The 20576-nt window shown below is 47.3% G+C and overlaps 1 protein-coding gene across 2 annotated transcripts in view; it reads left to right on the top strand.

The window, feature by feature from the left end:
• SUSD6 (sushi domain containing 6) overlaps positions 1 to 20576 on the top strand; it is a 92201-nt gene that overhangs the window by 39524 nt on the left and 32101 nt on the right. The window contains exons 1-2 of one of the 2 annotated variants that reach the window (XM_021679746.2): positions 691 to 755; positions 1118 to 1245. In XM_021679746.2, the coding sequence (XP_021535421.1) occupies positions 1125 to 1245 (121 nt within the window). In that variant the 5' untranslated portion in view covers positions 691 to 755; positions 1118 to 1124. Of the gene's footprint in view, positions 1 to 690; positions 756 to 1117; positions 1246 to 20576 lie in introns of those variants that run through there. The other variant, XM_021679745.2, reaches the window with a different exon arrangement.

The raw sequence follows: 20576 nt of genomic DNA, 5'->3' as shown, positions 1-20576 counted from the left end.
GGAGAAGGAGGTGTGTGTATGGAATTTAAAAAGGGACTGTAATCTTATTTGGAATACCTGTTATAAACAAGGATCAATGAAATCAGATGAGTTAACTAAAATATAATAGGCCTATATCAAAATGTATCTTCAACTTCTCTGAAGGCATGTAGAAAATAATCCCTAAAAGTCTTGACCCCTGATTTTTTTTTTTTTTAAGACTCTGGTTCCTAGATCAGATGAGATTGGGCGTGTTCAGGGTGGGATGGCCGTGGACTCTGATTCCTAGTCATCTGAAGTCATAGTCTGAACTAGAGGCGGGGGGCGGGGGCAGTTAACAATTACAGTCCGTCCTCCCCCTAGTCGGTGTCAGGTACCGTCAACAGGTGTGGCCTCTGGGGTCACAGGTGTGTCAGGTGAGCCTGGATTAATTGGTCCGTTTTTGAGGTTCGTGGCTGTGCAGTCAGCGTCGCATCCTCAGGGGCTCATCCTGCCTCTGGCAGTTGAGCAAGCCTAGCCATGGGCCCTTGGCTCCCGCTGCTGCATTCCTTCTCTAGGCGGTGTATTTCTCCCTTTAAGACACGTGTTCCCTATTTTTTTTTTCCTTTCGGTTGGTTGAACTCACTCTGAGTCCAAGTGGCCAAGGCAAAGCCTGACTCAGGGGTGTAGCTCTCTGTCAACAGCTGCCTCTCTCCTGCTCTCTTTTGGAGGCTTGGAGGTGGTGGGGCAGAGCCGGGCAACTTCTGAAAGCTCTGTGGTGCCTGACAGATCTCCAGGTGAGCCTGCGCTTGTCTCCTTGCCCTGTCGCAAGGATCTGGCTCCTGGATGTGGATGCTGATGGCAGCTTGCTGCAGGCCTCGGCATTTCCCCAGATACACGTTGAAAAGCCACTTACGTGCCTGTCCTTTCTTGGCAGCAGGAATTCATTTACTAGAATTCTTTCAACTTTGTATGTGATTATAGCTTCCTTACCAAAGTGCCTACTTGCAACAAACTTATGGCTGAAGTTTTCACTTATGTCTTTGTTTTTTTGTTGTCCTGTTTTTTTTTTTTTTTTATAGGTAAATCTACCCGTGGCTGACTTTAGAATTCTTACTTCTGGCTTTTAAATTTTTTCTTTTTAAAATAACTTGGACAGATAAAAGATGTGCCATGGCAGGATAGCACCAAAGAGCACCGCAGCGTTGGCCGTGGCCTCCGCGGGACATGGAGTGTTCCTTCCACTGGTGATCCTTAGCACCCTCCTTGGAGACAGCCTTGCCTCAGGTGGGTTCGGGCCTGCCTCTGTGGGGGGGAGGGAGAAGACTCGTCCCATATTGTTTCTCCCAAAGCCGGGATAGGGGACTCTCCTATCTAGCAGCCAGTTGCAGTGAGAGCAGAGAGGGGTGGTGGGCTTTTGTGCTGTGGAGTAGCAGGGGGCCAGTCCTGGGGGTGTGGCCGTAAGGGGCCTCCTGAGCCAGCTGGAGGGAGGGGTGTGTATGAACATGCTGGGGATGACGTTATCGGCCCTCTCCCCACAGCTGGAGTCACCAGGTAGGATGGAGCTGTAGGGTTCAGAGCATGATAGGCAGCAAGGGTGCAGGTTTGGGAATCAGACTGCCCGTGTTCTGAGTCCAGTGCTCCTGTTGCTGGCTCTGGGACCTGAGCAAATCTCACTTCTGTAAGCCTTCGTTTCCTCAGCCCCAGAATGGGATAATACTAGTACCTACCTGGGAGGGTGGTTCTGAAGATTGTCTAACACAATAGGTGCTTCATGATTGTTAGCTTTTTTTGTTTGTTCCTTGTCTTTTTATGTTTTCTCTCAGAATAAGTAGAGTTGAGGTATTGTAATTTAGTGAAAGCAGGACCTGGTCACTGACACTCTAAACTTCGTGATCTTGGGCAAGCCACTTAGCCATTCCGTGGCTCAGTTTCTCCATTTATCAAATGAAGGGGTTGACCTGGATACGTTTAAGGTCATATCCAGTTCCCTTCGTCTATATTTTCATGATTCTAAGGACTTTCTGATTGAAGCTGGTGAGCTGCAAGAGCCCTGGCAGGAGCTAGAAATGCAGCGGTGAGCCTTTTTGAGTTTGTATGATCCTTATTGCCTTCCACAGTGCTCTGAAGACCCTTCTAGGTTCTCTTCATGTGGTCCTCTAGACCTGGCGTTCTTTTAGGAAGGGGCATATTTGGGTGTGTACCGTAGGCCTCTGGCTGATGCTAGAGAGCCTCTGTATCTGTGAGCACCAATAGGGCTCTCAACTGATTATGATTTTTAAAAAAGATTTTATGTATGTATTTATTTGAGAGAGAGAGAGAGAGAGAGAGCATGCACACACACAAGTGGGGGCAGAGCAGAGGGACAGGGACAAGCAGACTCTGTGCTGAGTGGGGAGCCTGATGCGGGACCTGATCCCACAACCCTGAGATCATGACCTGAGCTGAAATCAAGAGTCGGACTGAGCCACATGTACCCTTTAGCTATCATGATTGAACTCAACAGTAATGCGGCCCCTACCAGACTTCATTAGATACATAAGGTGGCAGTTTTCTTTGGACAGCGTTCCCTGGAAAGGGATCTTAGCTAGATTCTGGAAAGGGACTTGAAGGATGGGGGCAGTGTGGTATATTGCGGTGTATAGAGTCCCCATAGCTCAGTGCTCTGTCTCATTCTCTGTCAACTCCCACCACCCACTTACCCAACACATACAGATAATGGTGCAGTGAACTGCTGGGAGAAATAGTTACGCACTTGTTTTTGCATTATAGCCTTCTCCACCACCCACGTACAGATTTCCTCTTCTACTGCCTCCTCTTCACCCTGTTCTGACACTTAAACCTTTCCCAGAAAGCCTAAGACCTCTTTGGCTGTGAGGAGCTTCTAGCATAGCCAAGGAGGCCATTAATGATTGGGACCCCACAGTATGGGCATTGTGGCTATATGAAGTTCCAAAGGAAACGAAGGCCAGAACCTACCAATGTACAACCAGATGAAGCAGGGCTTACATTCACAGGGCTTGCAGCACAGCCAGAGGTGGTCTCCAGAAGTGGTAGTCACAGAGCCACAGGAGGTAAAGACCCTGTCTTGTTTTTTTTTTTTTTTTTAAAGATTTTATTTATTTATTTATTTGACAGAGAGAGACACAGCGAGAGAGGGAACACAAGTAGGGGGAGTGGGAGAGGGAGAAGCAGGCTTCCCGCGGAGCAGGGAGCCCGACGCGGGGCTCGATCCCAGGACCCTGGGATCATGACCCGAGCCGAAGGCAGACGCTTAACCGACTGAGCCACCCAGGCGCCCCAAGACCCTGTCTTGTTCACCACTGTATCTCTAGAGCAGAAGTTGGCAAGCTGTGGTCCCTGGACCAAATCCTCCCTGTATGGCCCGTGAGCCAAGAATGGTTTTATATTTTTAATTGATCAGAAAAAAAATCAAAATATTTCATGATACAGAAAAATTGTAAGTTCACATTACAGTGTCCATAAATAAAGTTTTATTGGAACATAGCAATGTTCATTCATATATATTTTGTCTGTGGTTGTGTTTGTGTTAGAGTGGCAGTGTTGGGTAGTTGTGACATAGACTGTGTTGCCCCCAAAGCCTAAAATAATTCATTTGGCCCTTTATACAAGAGGTTTGCCACCCTACCCCTAGCCCAGAACAAATGGTTCTCAATAAGGATGTGCATGAATGGAATGACTGTCAGAGCTAGGATTTTAGAGGTCATATACTTGCCTAGGGTCCTGGGGCCAGGACCAGAACCTGGCTTAGTGCCTGATACGCTACCAAGACCGCCTTGGGAAGCTGTCCCATTGTGTGACCTGGCAATATTAGGGCAGAACATCTGCCTTTGGTTTCTGAAGTCTTTAGCCTCTTTAGCTTCATTGAGCCATTCCACCTACTGCCACCCTCCTTTTTAAGGGCTCCACCTCTGCCTCCTCCCATCTCCCACCCCATTTTCCAACTACCCACACCTTCCCAACTTTCCATCCAAGGTCTGAATTCAATTATCAGGGACTGATGGTTTCAGACTGGCTTGATAAAGGGATTATTATTCTCCAGTGTGGAAAAATGTATGTCTGTAGTGTGGGCTCAGAGCAGGATGGAAAAGTTGGCTCTGTAGTTTTTTTCCCTCCCCCATCTGTACAGAATCCTCCCTCCCCTGCCACCCTCACCCCCCCTCCCCCCTGCCAAGTCTTTTCTACTCCCCTTAAAACGTGTACTGGCACAGAGCAGGATGCAGGCAGGGGAGGGGGTGGTCCCATTACTTAGATCCAGTGCACCACGTTGCTGCCAGTGTGTTTCCCTCTCTGAAGTGGCTTCTCAGGGAAGGAGGCACCCACTCCTTGGCCTGAAACCTGAGCACACCTGTTTGGCTGTGCCTGCCATAAGCAGCTTGCGAGACAGGCTTGCCAAAAAACCAAGACTTTCAGATACTCTGAAGTCGAGGAAAGGCAGTTCAGTTCAGGAAAGGTCCCCTTTTCCTCTTGGTGCATATCTTACCTGCTCCTGTAGCTGCACCTGAACACCCACTCCAGAACATTTTAAAAGGAGGTGCTTGTAAAACACACAGCCTTTGTTACCCAGTGGGCTCTACTAGACCTTGAATGTGCTTGTGTGTGCATGCACACTTGTGACTGGGAGAATCCCACTGGACATAGTTAAGTGGGCATCTTGTAGGGAGGCAATTCATCTGTATCGTCTCTGGTTATAAATACCACAGTCACCCTTAGTCTTGGTCATAATTGCTCAGGTGTAGAAGAAAATAATCATGTAGGAACAGGCACTAGAGAGTTCTGGTGCAGAGTTGTGCCATGATCGAGGTTTAGTTTTCCATCTTGGTTTCAAGAGGCAGTAGGTCCAGCTTCCCTCTTGGTCATTCTTTAAACAGAGATGGAGAAAATTATTGAAAGTTTTCCTTTTGGGGCGTGGCAAAAAGAAGCATATCTTACCTTCACACCTGGTTCACACCATGTAGGCAGAAGATGAGAATTAAAAATAAAATCTATGTGCAGAGTACCCAGCGTGCCTCTCTTTTTGGGCTAGAGAGGAATTAGGGTCCCAACTATGTAGCAGCCACTCCCAGATCTCACAACTCCTTCCTTTTACCTGTGATTTAAAAAAAAATATTTATTTATTTGAGAAAGAGAGAGAGCATGAGGAGCAAGGAGGATCAGAGGGAGAGGGAGAAGCAGACTCCCTGCTGAGCAGGGAGCCCAGTGCGGGGCTCCATCCCAGACCCTGGGATCATGACCTGAGCTGAAGGCAGACTCCTAACTGACTGAACTACCTAGGCGCCTTTACCTATGATCTTAAGAAACTTGCTTTATTTAAAAAAAAAAAAAAGAAAAGAAAAAAAGAAAAAGAACGAAAGAAAAGAAACATGCCTTATAACCTTACGCAAATCACTTGACCTCTTTGTGTCTCCTTCAAAACGGAAACAAAATCCTTAAGGATGTGAGGTTGGTGTTGTGTAGACTAATAAAAATGATTGGAGGGCACTTGGCATATAAAATGTGTGGTGTAATTCCTATATAATGACAACAACAGAGTTGGTACATGACCCACTGTTGAGTCATGCTGGGCAGGAGATTTTTATGCAGATGACATCCTTTGCTGTCTTTAAAAAAACAAAACTAAAGATGCAAAGCCATTTTTTGTGTTGAGGATAAGGAAGTGGGACCAGGTGTCTGACTTGACCAGTTGAGGAAGGATTGGTTACTTCTGGAAACCCCTTCGCCTTCCAGAAAGCTCATGTTTGCATAGTGTGATGGTCTCCACCCGGCCACTTGCTGACTCATGTAAAAAGCTTTTGATTTTCATTCTCTCCCTTTCCTGAGGATATTTACTGAAAAAAAAAACCTATTTTATTTGTTTCTGATTTTTTTTAAGATTTTATTTTGAGAGAGAGAGAGCACACACGAGCTAGGAGGAGGAGCAGAGGGAGAGGGAGAAGCACACTTCCTGCCGAGCAAGGAGCCGGATGTGGGGCTTGATCCCAGGACCCTGGGATCATGACCCGAGCCAGAGGCAGACGTTTAACCCACTGAGCCACCTAGGTGCCCCTGTTTCTGATTTTTTCCCCCCTTAAAGTGTTTCCATGACACTATAGGCCATGTTAAACATCACACAAGCACCTAGAGCAATTTTAAAATAGCAGGGAAAGCAGCCATTTACATTTCTATGCAGCAGAGTGAGCAACCCTGGCAGTTAGTGTTCATCAGAGATGGAAAATGTTGAGAACAAGGTGCTCAGGGGTATGATGCGGCTTTGGCCCTTGAATTTGCTGTGGCTGGGAGATGTTGGCAGGTGGCCCTGGCTCACCTTGCCATCTCTGAAGGGACCTGGGGTCAGAGATAATGTACAGTGAGCTGAGAGGAGAGGACAGGCAGGAAGCTGATGCATATAGAGCATCATTTATATGTTAGGCTCTCTGTGTATCATCCCATTTAAAGCTCTCAGAAAGGCTGTGCACTAGGTGGTCCTGTAACCGTTTTACAGATGAGAAACTGAGGCGGAGAGAGGTTACAAAACCTGCTCAGAGGCAGGCAGTTGTCGGTGGGGAAGCTTGCTGGGATTTGTGCCCAGTCTGTCTTAACTCTGCTGCCCATGGTCTGCTGAGAAATGAGTGGCAGGTTCTCTGAGACCCATTTCTGTGTCACCCTGTTGGAGCACTCAGGGCAACCTTCAGAGGATTCTTTTGACAGAGAAAGAAAGACACCATCTGTGTTTTCTCCCCTGGATAAAGGATGAAGGAGTCATCACTGGGTTACCGTGTTTGCCTCTGTGGTAGTTTCTTTTCTCATCTACAATGGCCCTTGGTTGTTTGGTTCCCAGTTTAGGAACAAGGTTTGCCAAGGCGGTTCTATTCTTGGAAAGGAACAATAGGGACCACAGCAAATTGTTTGCTAAATGAGGATGTAGTTCCCAAAACATCCGCAGAGCATCTTCCTGTCAGTTGTAAACACTGCTGATGAGGTGATGTAATCTCTCTGTGGTGTAATTACCTGTGACTATAAAAAGACTTGGGGATTGTGGGAGGAGGCTGGATGGGTCATTATAGGGCTTGCTGAACCATGGCATCACGAAAAGACATTGAGAAATTACCCTCCTCAGGCTAATTGTTGTACCATGTTTAGAACATTGCAAACACATGGTATCGGCCTTGCACTGTAAGTTTTGAGGAACAGAAACCAAGAGTCCACCAAACTGAACACCTGAGTGGGTCTCAATTTTGTTAAAGCCCTCAGTCAACACCGATTCCACCTTCTAAGCAAAGGTGCCCCACTACCCTGGCATAATTTGTGAGTGAGGATGTTATCCTTACCTGCCCAACTCCTTCTGCAAAAGGGGTCACAGGATGCTTTAAAAACAAAAACAAAAACAGAACAAAAACCCAGAGTCTGCTTTCAGAGTTCTTAATTATTCTAGTAGGTTTGCAGGTTTTCTTTTCCTCACCTCTTACCCTCTGGGAGATTCCATTCCTCTGCATCACTCAGGAGTGTGAGCCTGCGGAGGGTATGAGCAGCCCTCGCTCCCATTGTATATATAAAGCACTTAGGACATGGCCTGGCATACAAAGAAATAATTCCCAGGTTGAAAGATCAGATTGTAGCATCATTTGTTACAGCCTACACTTCTGATGCCACAGCTGCTTAGTTCAGACAGACTCAGGGTTGGAAGGTGCTCCTTGTTTCTTCCACATATCTTGGATTCTGTTTGATTCAATCCAATACATACTGAGTAGAGTTGGATACATACTGCATGAGTTACTCATAATTCGTAAGTCCCTAACTCTCAAATAGTGCATGTTGACATCCTACCTATGAAGACAGGGAGGAAAGGGCAGCAGCACCCCTTCTTGATGTTGTTGCTGGGGAGCGGGAGGGGGCCAGCTAGGTAATCTCACAGTAAGCCATTCCCTTCATAGAGGCTGTCTTGTCATTTCAGAGCCAGGGTTCCTCAAAGCTGCTGTTTGTTAGGAACTTTTGGAGTCATTTTGCAAATGCCAAGAGTCTGCTCTTTTATTTATTTGTTTGTCAGAGGTTGGGGGGGGAGCACAAACAGGGGGAGCAGAGGCAGAGGGAGAAGCAGGCTCCTCACTGAGCTCCTGGGACTCGATCCCAGGGCCTTGAGATCATGACCTGAGCCGAAGGCAGACGCTTAACCGACTGAGCCACCCAGGTGTCCCAGGTCTGCTCTTTTAAAGACATTTTTCGTTTCATTAGCACCATGATGTGATTGATTGAAGGATTAGATTTTATTTTATTTATTTATTTTTTTTTATTTTTTAAAGATTTTATTGATTTATTTGAGAGAGAATGAGACAGAGAGAGAGAGCACGAGATGGGGGAAGGTCAGAGCGAGAAGCAGGCCCCCCGCCGAGCAGGGAGCCCGATGTGGGACTCGATCCCGGGACTCCAGGATCATGACCTGAGCCGAAGGCAGTCGCTTAACCAACTGAGCCACCCAGGCGCCCCGAAGGATTAGATTTTAAAAGATTCCTAAACACATCTGGGAGAATACGTCTGAAGTAAAAAATAAGAACTCTCTTGTCTTCTCTTCATTTGGTAGTCCTTTGGTAGCCTTCTCCTACTTTTCTTAGCTCTATTTGATAGCATTTCTTCTTTGAAGAGCCTTTTTCTACCTAGATTCATTTGCTTCCCCTGAGATGGAGATTCCCCCATGTTTAGCTTCTGTGACTTGTTAACTCTGCCAGTAACCAAATCTTACAGTACAATTGTTTAATCATTCAGAATTCTGGAAAGTAGTGCAGGGAAGATAAACAGGTTCTCTTCAAGGTTTCTTCTTTGCAAAGCTTTCTTTTTTTTTTTAAGTTCACAAAAATATTTTAGGCATTTCAACCCGAGAGGGGAAATGTGTTTCAGGAAGTTATGACCAAGTACAAACAGGGTTATAAAATAATTCTGCTGTAGCCTTTGTTATTCTGAGTAACCAGCAACACTTTATAAAATATGAAAGGGCCTGGGGCGCCTGGGTGGCTCAGATGGTTGGGCGTCTGCCTTCGGCTCAGGGTCACGATCCCAGGGTCCTGGGATCAAGCCCCGCATCGGGCTCCCTGCTCTGCGGGAAGCCTGCTTCTCCCTCTCCCACTCCCCCTGCTTGTGTTCCCTCTCTTGCTGTGTTCTCTGTCAAATAAAGAAAATCTTTTTTAAAAAAAATATGAAAGCGCCTGACAATCAGTTCTTCACATGTAGTAGACACATGTCTCCTTGGGAGAGGGCAGGACCTGTGTGTCTATTGTCACTGGCTCAAGTTCTGACAGTTGGGCCTTGTTGACTCTGGCTATGGTGGGAGGCATAGGAGAATGTTGTTGGGTTCATCACCCACCCCATGAGGACTGAGTGGGCGTGAGGAGCAGCCCAGCAATGTTTACTGAGCACTGGTCATGACACAGTGAGGTGTGGCAGCAGATGGGAGAGAGGCCTTGGTTATTTCTGCTTCCCAGTTGATCTTACTACTTTGGAGGCCAGATTGCAAAGGACCCAGTTGTGTCTTGAGCCAGTGCAGCCCCACTAAACCTCCTGATGACCATGCATGGTTGCTCAGAATTGCTGATTATGAAGTTAGCTGGTGACTTCAGTAGGCCATGTAGCTCTCTGCTTCATACCCCTCCCTCCACAGTAGACCCCTTCAGTCCCTGATCTCTGAGGTCCTGTACATGTCTCTCCATCTCAGTGCTTGGCATGTGTTTGCACATAAGCTCCTTGAAGACAAGGACAAAGTTGCTCCTTTGCTATAATCAGGCCAGTGATCATCCCAAGTGGACCCAACAAGCACATCCTGGGAAAGGTACTCTGTGGGGTGAGGGGTCCCTTCCAGCAGGATTGTGCAGAATCATGGCTTGTCCTGCAGGTGAGGACAAGGTAGTCAAGTGCACAGCCCTGTGAGATGCAGCACTTTGTGGGCCTCTGCACTGATTGATGGTTCCCCATAAGATTCCATCCCCTGCTTTCTGGGGAGAACTGAAGAACCATGTGAAAGTATCTTTATGCCTTAGAGGATGCAGGTGCTGAGGCTCTTCTGAGGAGAAAGGAGTGGGACTGGGAAGGCTGCCTAGAAGAGTTCATTGCAGTATACTAACTTTCAGCCTGGGTAAAGAACTTTGAACCCAGTGTGGGTGTGGATCCCCTTAGATGATGGGAGGGAGGAAAGATCACGAGGAGCAATGCATGCTGGCTCTGAAACATATCCTGACACTGGGGAGGGGCTGGAGAGGGAAAGCTTGAATGGGTTTGGCTCCCCTTTTCCCACCCATAATTCCCTCTACTCATCCCTCAAGTCAAGGCTAAGGGGACTCCTTTTTCCTTTTTCCCCTTTCCCTGAACATTAGCACCTTCAAAGCCTATTCTCACTGTTCTTTCAGTGGCTAGATTCCTGTGGCTGGAATTCTGCCTCTTCCCCTTCCTCCCAAACCTCTCTTCATCCTTCAAAATCCAATTCAAAGTCACCTCCTCTAGGAGACACCACTAATCACCTTACTACTAGAATTAATAGGGTCTGGGGCAAGGAGAGTAGGCTTTGTGTATATTTCTTGTGTGGAGTTAGTAAGAGCTCCTAGTCCTTTCTCTTGAGGATGTCAGAGGTTTTCCTATGAACAGGATTCCAGTTCTGGGAACCTTGACTGTCTTTGATTGGAAGGAATTGGACAGCTTGTTAAAACTTCTGGGAATTGAAGGGGGTGCCTGGGTGGCTCAGTCGGTGAAGCATCTGCCTTCGGCTCAGGTCATGATGCCAGGATCCTGGGATCGAGCCCTGAGCAGGGCTCCCTGCCCAGCGGGGAGTCTGCTTCTGCCTCTGTCCGTCTCCGTCCCCGTCCCCGTCCCCATCCCCTGCCGGTCCCCAGCTTGTGCTTTCTCTCTGGCTCTCTCTCTCTCAAATAAATAAATAAATTCTTAAAAAAAAAAAAAAGACTTCTCGGAATTGCAGCTTTGGGAAGCCTGAACCTTTGTTCTGCAGATCATGATACACACACCCTATAGACTTGCTCCAAGACCTAATGACTCGGGGTTGCCAGGGTTGCTGTGGTATATACTGGGTCTGGTATTTTCCTAAGCAGCATTACGTCATTTAGCAAGCACGTGTTGACGTAAGGTGGGCCGGGAGGACAGCAGGAGATCTATAACACCATGGAGGGCTTTCTGGGGCCAGGCACTGGACTGGATGGTGGGGGATGTTCTCACTGGTCCTTGGGTCCTTGTGGTACGCCGGTGGGAGAGCGCAGCTGCAGCCGGGGGTGGTGCGGTGTGCTGGGAGGAGCACAGAGCTGGGGGTTGGGCACGCTGATGTACTCACAGTGCCTTGCCTACGCTCCTGCTGCGTGCCAGGGCTGTGCCCGCCGCGGTCCTGCATGGGGCAGGCTGTGGTCAGGGCAGTCACTGCACTACGGGAATGCACAGAAGAGGGGTTCCTGACTCGGATTGGGAGGGCCCCAGTAGCTTTTTCTGAGGGAGGGAAGTCTATACCCAGAGCTGGAGGTAAATAGGATCCTGCGAGTAGGGGAGACGAGATGGCATAGTAGGGTTAAGAATGCGGGCTTTGGGGCCAGACAGGCTGGTTTGAATCCTAGCTCTGCCACTAAGATGTAGTATCACTTTGAGCAAGTTTCTCAAAGTTGATGGCCTTCGGCTTTCCTGTGTGTGAGATTGGGATGATGACACACTGCCTGTTTAGGGCCACGGTGTTCTCACCATCGTTGTTATGTGGCACCTCACCAGTGGCAGGGACAGACAGCATGGTGGGGGCAAGTGTAGGGAGGACAGGGAGAGAGTCAAGTGTGGTGTCTGCTCTGCTTCCTTGACCCTTCCTTTGGACCCTGCTCGGCCACTTCTGTTGAAACCCAGGACGTCCAGCCGATACACTCTGTCCCCTGAACTGGTGTGCCTCTCGCCGTGCTGGATAAAGGGTTGGCCTCTATCCTGGTGGAGTCAGATTGGAAGCTGAGGTTTCAAAACAGAAATAAAGTCCAGCCTTAGTCTGAGAGCTCGGAGATTGGGCTGAACATCACCAGCAGCACAGTTTGGGGGAAGCATCTGGGAGGCGGGATGCTGCTGGTGGAGCCAGTGCCTCTCCTGCTGAGTTGTCCCAGTTGTTCCAGTTGAGGAGGAAGAGGAGAGGGAGTAGGAGGGAGGGAAACAAGGTCTGAGCCCGGGTGTCTTAAGGATCAAAGGGTGAAAGAGAAAACAAACACTAGCTAATGGATTCAGGGTTGAATGAGTCCAAACGGGAATAAAGAGGGCTGGGGGAGGGTGTTGGTTTTGGTACAAGTTGTAGGAAAGGTTGGGGCTGAGAAGATTGGTAGTTGTGCCCCTGTTTGCCTGTGGGAACCGGAAGTGACGGGCTAAGTGAGGCCCCTTCCAGCCTGTTGGAGGGGAGGGGGTCGCTCAGGACAGGCCTGCGCCCAGCCAGCCCGTGGGAGGCGTGTCTTGACAGGGACTCCTTAGCCAGTCTGCCTCACAGCACAGGGTCCCACGGGGGTCTGGCTCACGTCGGAACCCCACGGCAGGCTCCTGATTGATGAGGATGGGAGATGAGAGAAGGAGCAGCTGGCTTCTGGGGTGTGCGGACACATTGCAGGAGTCTTCAGGTTCGATCGGAGCTGGGGTAATTGGATCCGTGGGGGTGAGGACCGTCTGTGATTTGATGTGTTTGGGGGTGTAGAGAACTCTTGTGACTGTCAGCAGAGATACGTCTCGGGTTTCTTTAGAGTGGCTCTCAGCAGAGGAACTCATTCTCCACGCTCTTGTTCTCTGTTCCTTGTGGTTAGGCAGTTCAGAGGTTTCAAGGTCCCTCTCCCTGGCATTCAGAAATTCTGTTAGCGGTAATGGCAGACCCTGGCCATTGTGAATAATAGGATTAGATGAGGTAATATATGTAAAAGTGCTGGGTAAACAATAAAAGTCTATTCTAATGGAAGGGATTATTATAAGGCTCCTTTTTTTAGTTGGCATCTCTTTTCTGAATTGCTCAAAGTACTTGGTTAACACTAACTGGTTAATCCTTCATTTATCCCTGGATGGGAGGCTGGCATTTAGTGGCCCCCTTTGTATACAAGATCAAACTAAAGTTTCCAACAGAGCCCCAAATTTTGACTTTGAAGCCCAAATCTTGACTTTGAAGCCCAAATCTATGGAGTCTAAATCTAAAGCTTGGGTCTCGGAATGTGATGATGCCTCATTTCTGGGAATAAAAGAAGGTGGAAGGAGAAAGGGAGACATTTAAAAAATTTTTTGTTGTTGTTTCTCTTCACAGACAACCAGTCCGGTCAGACAAGGTTGTCATAGTCAGTATTTTTGAGAGACGTGGAAGTCTGACATCCATTTTTCTCTAAGAACCACAGAGTCCCTGTTGAGAATAAGGCCCTGGGATAAGCCAGAGAAGCAGAAGGCTAATCAGTGTAGGTTTGGGACAAGGAAAGCAGAGGGGGGGCTGGCAGTGTTCTTAGTTCTGTTTTGTTTAGGCTGTGGTTGGCAGTACCTGAAGTGCCAGAGTCTGACACACACCACTGGAACCTCACTTGCTGCTCCATCGTGTCCCAGGGAGTGTCGAGGGACCCATAGCAGGTGCTTGTTCTAGGTCTCAGGGTGAAACCCCATGGAGGGGCTTCAGAAACTTCCCTGAGTGTCTGGCCCAGGCCAGTTTTACTGCAGAAACAAGTACCTGCAGCCTGCATTTGGCGGGACGGCATCTGGGCAGATCACCCTCAGGTCAGTGCTGCAGTCAGGGAGAGGCCTAGGCCCACTGAGCCACCTTACTCCCTTCTGAAAGGTCTCACTAGTTGGGAGCTGGTGAAAAGAGGTTCTGTTTTACAGTTCACCGTGCAGGGTTACCTTTCTCCCCATGCCCATGCTTTCCTGCCTGTGGTCAAGGCTTAAAGGACAGTTGATGTACTTTCTTGCATAAGGTCTTGAACCCTGGAAGCAAGAGAAGAATATGCTGAGTTGGGAAGCTTCTCCTTCTTCCAGGGGCAGCTACTGGGCTCCTAGGCTTGAGATTCTAGAGGTCATTCAGGTGTGTCAGTTAAGAGTCACATACTTGTGAGAGAAGAAACAGGTTGAACCTTACAGGTTATATGCTCCATTGGGTCTCACATTTGAGCATGCATTAGAATCCCCTGGAGGGCCCAGATTGCTGGGCTTGCATCCAGAATTTCTGATTCAGCAGGCCCAAGAATTTGCATTTCTGCTAAGTTCTTGCATGCTACTGCTGGTGATCTGGGGACCATATTTTGGAAACCACCAGTTTACACTTGGGGTGAACAAGCGCATCTGATCCTTTTCAGAGCAATTTTTGGTAAGGTGGGGACAGAGGGATAGAGAGGTCTTGAACCTACTGTGGGGAAAAGTGGTTCAGAAACAGGATGTTGCAGGCAGGTTCACGTAATTTGGAAACTGGGAAAAAGTTCAGTGAGTAAGGGAGGAAGCTCACAGTTCTGTCTCTGACCTTCTGTGGGCTGGTTCTGGTCCTTGCCCACTATCGTGCAGAGAGAGAGCGGGAGGGGGTGCGGGGTAGACCTGGCGAGCCTCTGGCTAGGTCACCCTGGGCACCCTCCCCCCACCCACTTCTTATTCTGCCCTCTTAGGCAGCAGTGAGCTCTGGAAGTCTGCATTTAGGAAGTCTTTCCACAGCTCGAGGTCCGGGGTCCGAAGAGCAGAGCCCTGAGTCGGGGATCCCAGGCATCAGCACCAGCACTGCTTCTGCAGAGCAGTAATTGGAGGCTCCTTATTTTGCTCAGTGGTGATGTGAGAGTTGGACTAGCTTTCCAGGGTCCTTTGAGCTCTGATATCTGGGATTCTCTAATGCCTCTTCCGACAGCTCCCCCTCCCACGGTCAGGAACTTCTGCTTACTTGTTATCTGTTTTTTACGTTTCACCTGTGTGAAAGCTTCTGTTGATAAGCAGTACTGATCAGAATCCCGTCCAGAGGCTGCCTTGCCGAAAGTGAAACCAGAGAAAAGTGTGGGAATTGGAGTAACTTTTCTTTCTAGAGCGTCTCTGAACTGGGCCATTATGCTGCTTCCATACAGCCCGTGTCCAGAGAGGAAGGACCTAGCATCCTTGGCGGGTCCCAGTGCCTTTACTGCACGTCGTCACACGCGACTGCAAGGTTTCACAGGCTTTCTGTTCCAGTCTCGTTTCCAGGGTGCTCGGGATTGTTACTCTGCGTCCTCCACTGTCAGGCCCAGTGCTTGTGGTAGGCCTGGGTAAATATTTGCTGGGTGGATGGCATAGAGGCTTGTATCCCTGTACCTCTTTTCCTTTGCTTCAGTTTCTCCCTTCTTCCAGCTTGGCATAATTGTCCTCCTTTGCCCTCCCCCCTTTCCTTCCTCTGTACTCGTTTTACCTCACCTGCACGCTGGCAGAGCTAGCCTGCCCTGTTTGTGTATTGAGTGTGGTGGGGGTTGGGGTGTGCCGGAGGAGATCACAAAAGGCCCTTCAAGCCATCTGTGTGAGGGGCACCTCCCGAGCTCCCCGGTCTTATCCTTTTCCCTGTTCTCTTTGCCCATTTTTCTAGGGTAGCTAAAAGTTACAGAATGTTTTCTCCATCCTAGGGGGAATTTGCTGTTCTTCAGATTGAGTTTGACCCCATTTTCCGCCTTTATTTCCTGCTGTTTGTATTGGCAGGCTGAAGGACTCCTGGCTTGGAAAGAATTAGCTTGTCTGCCTCAGAACTATTGTCTGACCCGGTCTCTCCAGCCTCTCTGCAGGGGCAAATAGAAGATTTCCCAGCCTTGGCTAATTGTCACTTAGCCCCTCTGATCCTGCCTGGGTAGCTTTCAGGAAGCTCAAGAACTGAACAGCCCAAGGTTTTCATTGAAACAGGGAAAGATTGAGATTGATTTAATTCATTTTAAGTAAAATCATCAGCCTTTTGATGATTCCATTAATTTCCTCCCTTCTGAAAACCTCGTTAGTGGTAATTGGAAATCTTGACTCTGTTTCTCATTTCCCCCCACTACCCTGCTTTAATCTGAGGCAGCTGGATACCGCGCTCTGCTTTTTCATTTGCTGGAGGAGTGGTTTGAAGACGATTTTAATGACAGGCTTTGACAGTACTTCGAGAAGCTGAGACTGTGGCTCACAATCACTGGGGGGCCTCAGTCTTGCTCACCTGCTCCTATAAAATTTTACTTAGTTCTTGGTGTACAGATGGGATGGAGTCCCCATGGCCTGTCATCCCAGGCAGTAGATGCAAACTTTTCATCACTCAACGTTGTAGACCTTCTGTGGTGTGCCAGACCCCATTCTGGTTACTGAGAGTTTCCCTGGCACCTCCTCCCTGCCCTGGTGGAGGTGCAGAGGCCTAAGTAGGTGAGGTTGCCTGCAGACCTTGGGAACTGTGGTCTCTGAGGCTTTATTTCTCCATATTTTTATGGTTGCAATCCCTATTTCTGTGCTTTTCCTTTGTGGGCTGTAAAGAGGAATAAATCACCTCTTGAGATCAGAGAAGTAAAGGGTGGCAGTAATTGTAAGAGCTTACCATTGTTGGCAGGTGACAACGTGTAAAGCACTTTCTCGTATATTATGTCATGTTGGTGTCCTCACAATAACAAACTGCTCATAGCCAGTCAAGGATAAAGCTGGGATCTGAACCCAGGTCCTCCCATTGTAAATCAGATACTTTTTGTACTGATTTTGTGTGTGTGTGTTTTAGTACTGACTTCCTCATGCCATTGTCTTTAGCATTACTTCAGCCACTTAAGTTTTAAGAAGCTATTATATATACACTGGGCCCTCTGCGAGGAACTGAGGCCCTCACATCTAATTGAGGGGAAAGGTGTAATACAATACATCCTCATCCCCCTTGAGTGGTTCAGGTACTGAGTGCTATTAAAAAGAAGAGAATTCGGGGCGCCTGGGTGGCTCAGTCGTTAAGCGTCTGCCTTCGGCTCAGGTCATGATCCCAGGGTCCTGGGATCGAGCCCCGCGTCGGGCTCCCTGCTCTGTGGGAAGCCTGCTTCTCCCTCTCCCACTCCCCCTGCTTGTGTTCCCTCTCTCGCTGTGTCTCTCTCTGTCAAATAAATAAATAAAAATCTTTAAAAAAAAGAAAAAGAAGAGGATTCATGCTGACATTGTCCAGGAAGGTTCCTAGAAGAGCTGGGGCTTCCACTGGGCCTGGTGGGAAGGGAGAGCTGGGAAGGGCAGTTTGGTTGGTATTTGGCTGCCTGAGACTCTGGGGTAGAGAGAACATGGTGAGGTTTTGGTCCCTTTATCAGACTTAGGAAACCAACATCCGCTGGGGTGATGCTTTTCCAATGTTACTGTACTTTTAAAATCTGATTTGCGCACCCTGTGCCCACAAAGAATCATGTGGTTGTTCTGGGGTGCAGTCCTCCAGTCTGTATTCTTTGAGTTTTTCCACAAGACAAAGAAGTCTTATAGCCCATTCATTTCCCCTCCCTGAGGAGAGGAAACCCAGCATACATATTTGTTTCATTATTTCCCTTCTAGAGGCAGAAGCTGTTTAACCAGTTGCCCCCATAGTTCTGTTGCAGGTGGGAAGGGTGGCCCACATTTTGAGAAACACTGTACCCTAAGGGCATGCTCGTGCCTTCCATGTTGCAGGAAGGGGACCTGGGTTTGGACATCATAGAGGTCCCACTCGTGTGGACTAAGCTTTTAGGATAAAGTAAGGAAGAATGTGAGGAGTGGAGGAGGTTAAGTGATGTAAATTGACTCTAACAGCAGCTGAGGCAGTCTGGCTTCTCCCTTGACCTGAAGGCAGGGAGTGGGGCCATTGAGGCTGAGTGGCTTGAAAATGAAGTCCATGCTCAGGGTTACTGCATGTTCCGCTGACTGTCGAAAAAAGCATTTTTACAGTTGCTATTTGGAAATGTAGCTTTCAGATGAGTGTGTTGGGATTGGGGGTAGCGGTCAGGGGTCAGTCAGTGGGTGGGAACAGGCGTGGGATTCGGGGTCCTGTACGTTAAGAGCCCAGGAAAAGGTAATCCCAGGTCTTCCATAGGATTTAGCAGTCTTGGTGAATCCTGGGATTTCTGTCTGTATTTTGGGACCAGATGGGACCTAAGGTGGCTAGGAAGATTAGAAAAGTTACCAAGTTAGCAAATAACCTGTTAAGAAATGATATAAATGCCTTAGTTTGGGGGTGTTGTAAAATACCTGCAGTATAGTGAAAAGTATTGACACTTAAATGTGCAGTAGGTTCCGGGTAGTAGCCACTTTAAATCCATTATCCCATTTTCATTGTTTCAGTGAAAATTTTCAAACGTTAAAAACATTTAAAAAATATGGAGACAAATACCGTATCTGGGGACTTGATGCCCAGATGTATTATTTTGCCATATTTGCTTTAGAAGTGTCCAAAATTCATGTGTATCCTTCCAACCATGTTTGTATGTTTTTACATACTTACATGTGTGTTTACATGTGTTTTGTATATTACATATACAGGTTTTGCATATTTATACTTGGATTCCTAAGCAATGTAGAATTTTGTTTTGTATGTTTTTAATTTCCCATAGCTCCCCCCCACCCCGTTCACTCAGCATTGTTTTTGAGATTTAGCCATGTTGATACGTTGGTTTTACCTGCACATGCCGTTATATTGTGTTAATATACCAAAATATTTGTAACCATCCTCATATTGATGGATATATAGGTGACTTCAGTTTTTCACCATTAGGAACAGTACTGCAAGGAGCATTCTTGTTCATGTGTCATTAGCATGTATACAAGATTTCTTTAGCATACATGTATCTAGAGCAGCAAGGCTGCTGGGTTAATAGAGGTGCACAACTTCAGCTTTCTACTTATTGCCACATGGCTCTCCAGAGTAGTTGTATCCATTTACACCGCTACTGATGTATAAGAACATTCTTGGTTCTCCACCTGCTTTGCAGTACCTGGTATTGTTAGATACAATTTTTGCCAGTTGATGGACATAAAATGAAATCCCCATGTGGCTTTAATTTTGTATTTCCTTGATTACCTTCTCCCAATTTGTAGATTTTTTTTTTTTAAGATTTTATTAACGTGGGGTTCAAACTTACAACACCAAGATCAAGAGTCACATGCTCTACCGACTGAGCCAGCCAGGCCCCTCATTTTCTCTATAGCAGTGGTTCTTGAGGGTCCTTAAGATCCTTTCAGGTGGTTGACAAGGTTGAAATTGTTTTTGTAGTAATACTAAGATGCTGTTTGCCTTTTTTGTGCTCATTCCTTCATAGGTGTGGGGTAGAGTTTCTGGAGGCTACATGACGTGTGTTAACATGATTACTGCGATACTTTTTGTTGTTATTTTTTAAATGAATTTATGGGGGCACCTGGGTGGCTCAGTCATTAAGCATCTGTCTTCGGCTCGGGTCGTGATCCCGGGGTCCTGAGATCGAGTCCTGCGTCCGGCTCCCTGCTTGGCGGGAAGCCTGCTTCTCCCTCTCCCCCACTTGTGTTCCCTCTCTCACTGTATCTCTCTATTTATTTATCAAATAAATAGATAAGATCTTTTTTAAAAAATGAATTTATGAATACACAATACAAATTTTTTTAGTTTCATTTTCATCTATGACATATATTGATAGATGTAGCACATAGACAAATCTTTGGGGAGGTCCTCAGTTTTTAATAGTGTAAAGGGGCTTATAAGCAAAGAGTTTGAGAACCATTGCTACTTTACCGTGTCAACTTTATTAATATTTTTTCCCTTCTGGAATGTGGTGGGACTTTTTTAAACTTATTTAAGAAATTCTTTCTAATTTTCATAAAGATGGGCTCTCATATTTTCTTCTAGAAGTTTTGGAATGTATTTTTGTGAGTGGCATCTGCCATTTCCCAGCCACTAGGAATAGTTTTTAAATTTCACACTCTCTTGAGAAACATTTACATAGGTTGAATAGAATATTTTCCACATAGATCCTCACAATGGAATTTTTTTGAGATTTTTTTTTTTTCTAGGGGGAGGGTGAGGGAGGGGATGGGGGGAAGGATTGGCAGGGATTTAGGCACCTTCTTCAGATCCCTTTCATTCAAGAGAGTCTCCTAGCATTTTGCAAATCATTGAGATGGTGTACACTCTCATTTTGGATCCTTGTGTTCATTAGTTCATTGTAGCTTGCTGCCCAGAGGACCAGAACTTACCAGTGACAGGGATTCTAGAAGCATACCTCCTTTCAAAAGCCCCCACTTTCCACTGGAGACACTTGAGTTTGTGTTAGCATAGAAGCACCAGAGCTCTTCATCCTGGTTGTGTCTGTGCTGGGTGGGTGGGCAGGCAGCTGGTGCGTTAACTGTAGTCTGGGGTGTAAATGATGGCCCCTTACAACAGAAAACACTGCTAACATCCAGGGCCTCATCATCTCTCTCCAGATTCCTACTGGTTTCTCTGTCTCCAGTGCCTTCCCCACCTCCCTTCCCTCCAGTCTGTCTTCTACCCTGCTGCCACAGTAACTCTCAAAATTTCAGACTTAGAACCAGCCTTCTCTCCTTAAAACAAAAGAAGTCAAATCCAGGGCTCACTCGAAGATGTGCATTAAGGTTCATACTCCTTCACAACATAATTCTCATCTGTGCTTTCAGCTTTCTCTCTAGCCACTTCCCTGTCCTATGCTCTGTCCTGCACTTTGTCATTCCCATAATACACC

The sequence above is a fragment of the Neomonachus schauinslandi genome, chromosome 9 (genome assembly GCF_002201575.2).
Source record: "Neomonachus schauinslandi chromosome 9, ASM220157v2, whole genome shotgun sequence".
NCBI classification, from domain to species: Eukaryota; Metazoa; Chordata; class Mammalia; order Carnivora; family Phocidae; genus Neomonachus; species Neomonachus schauinslandi.
This window is presented reverse-complemented; position numbering and strand designations above follow the sequence as displayed.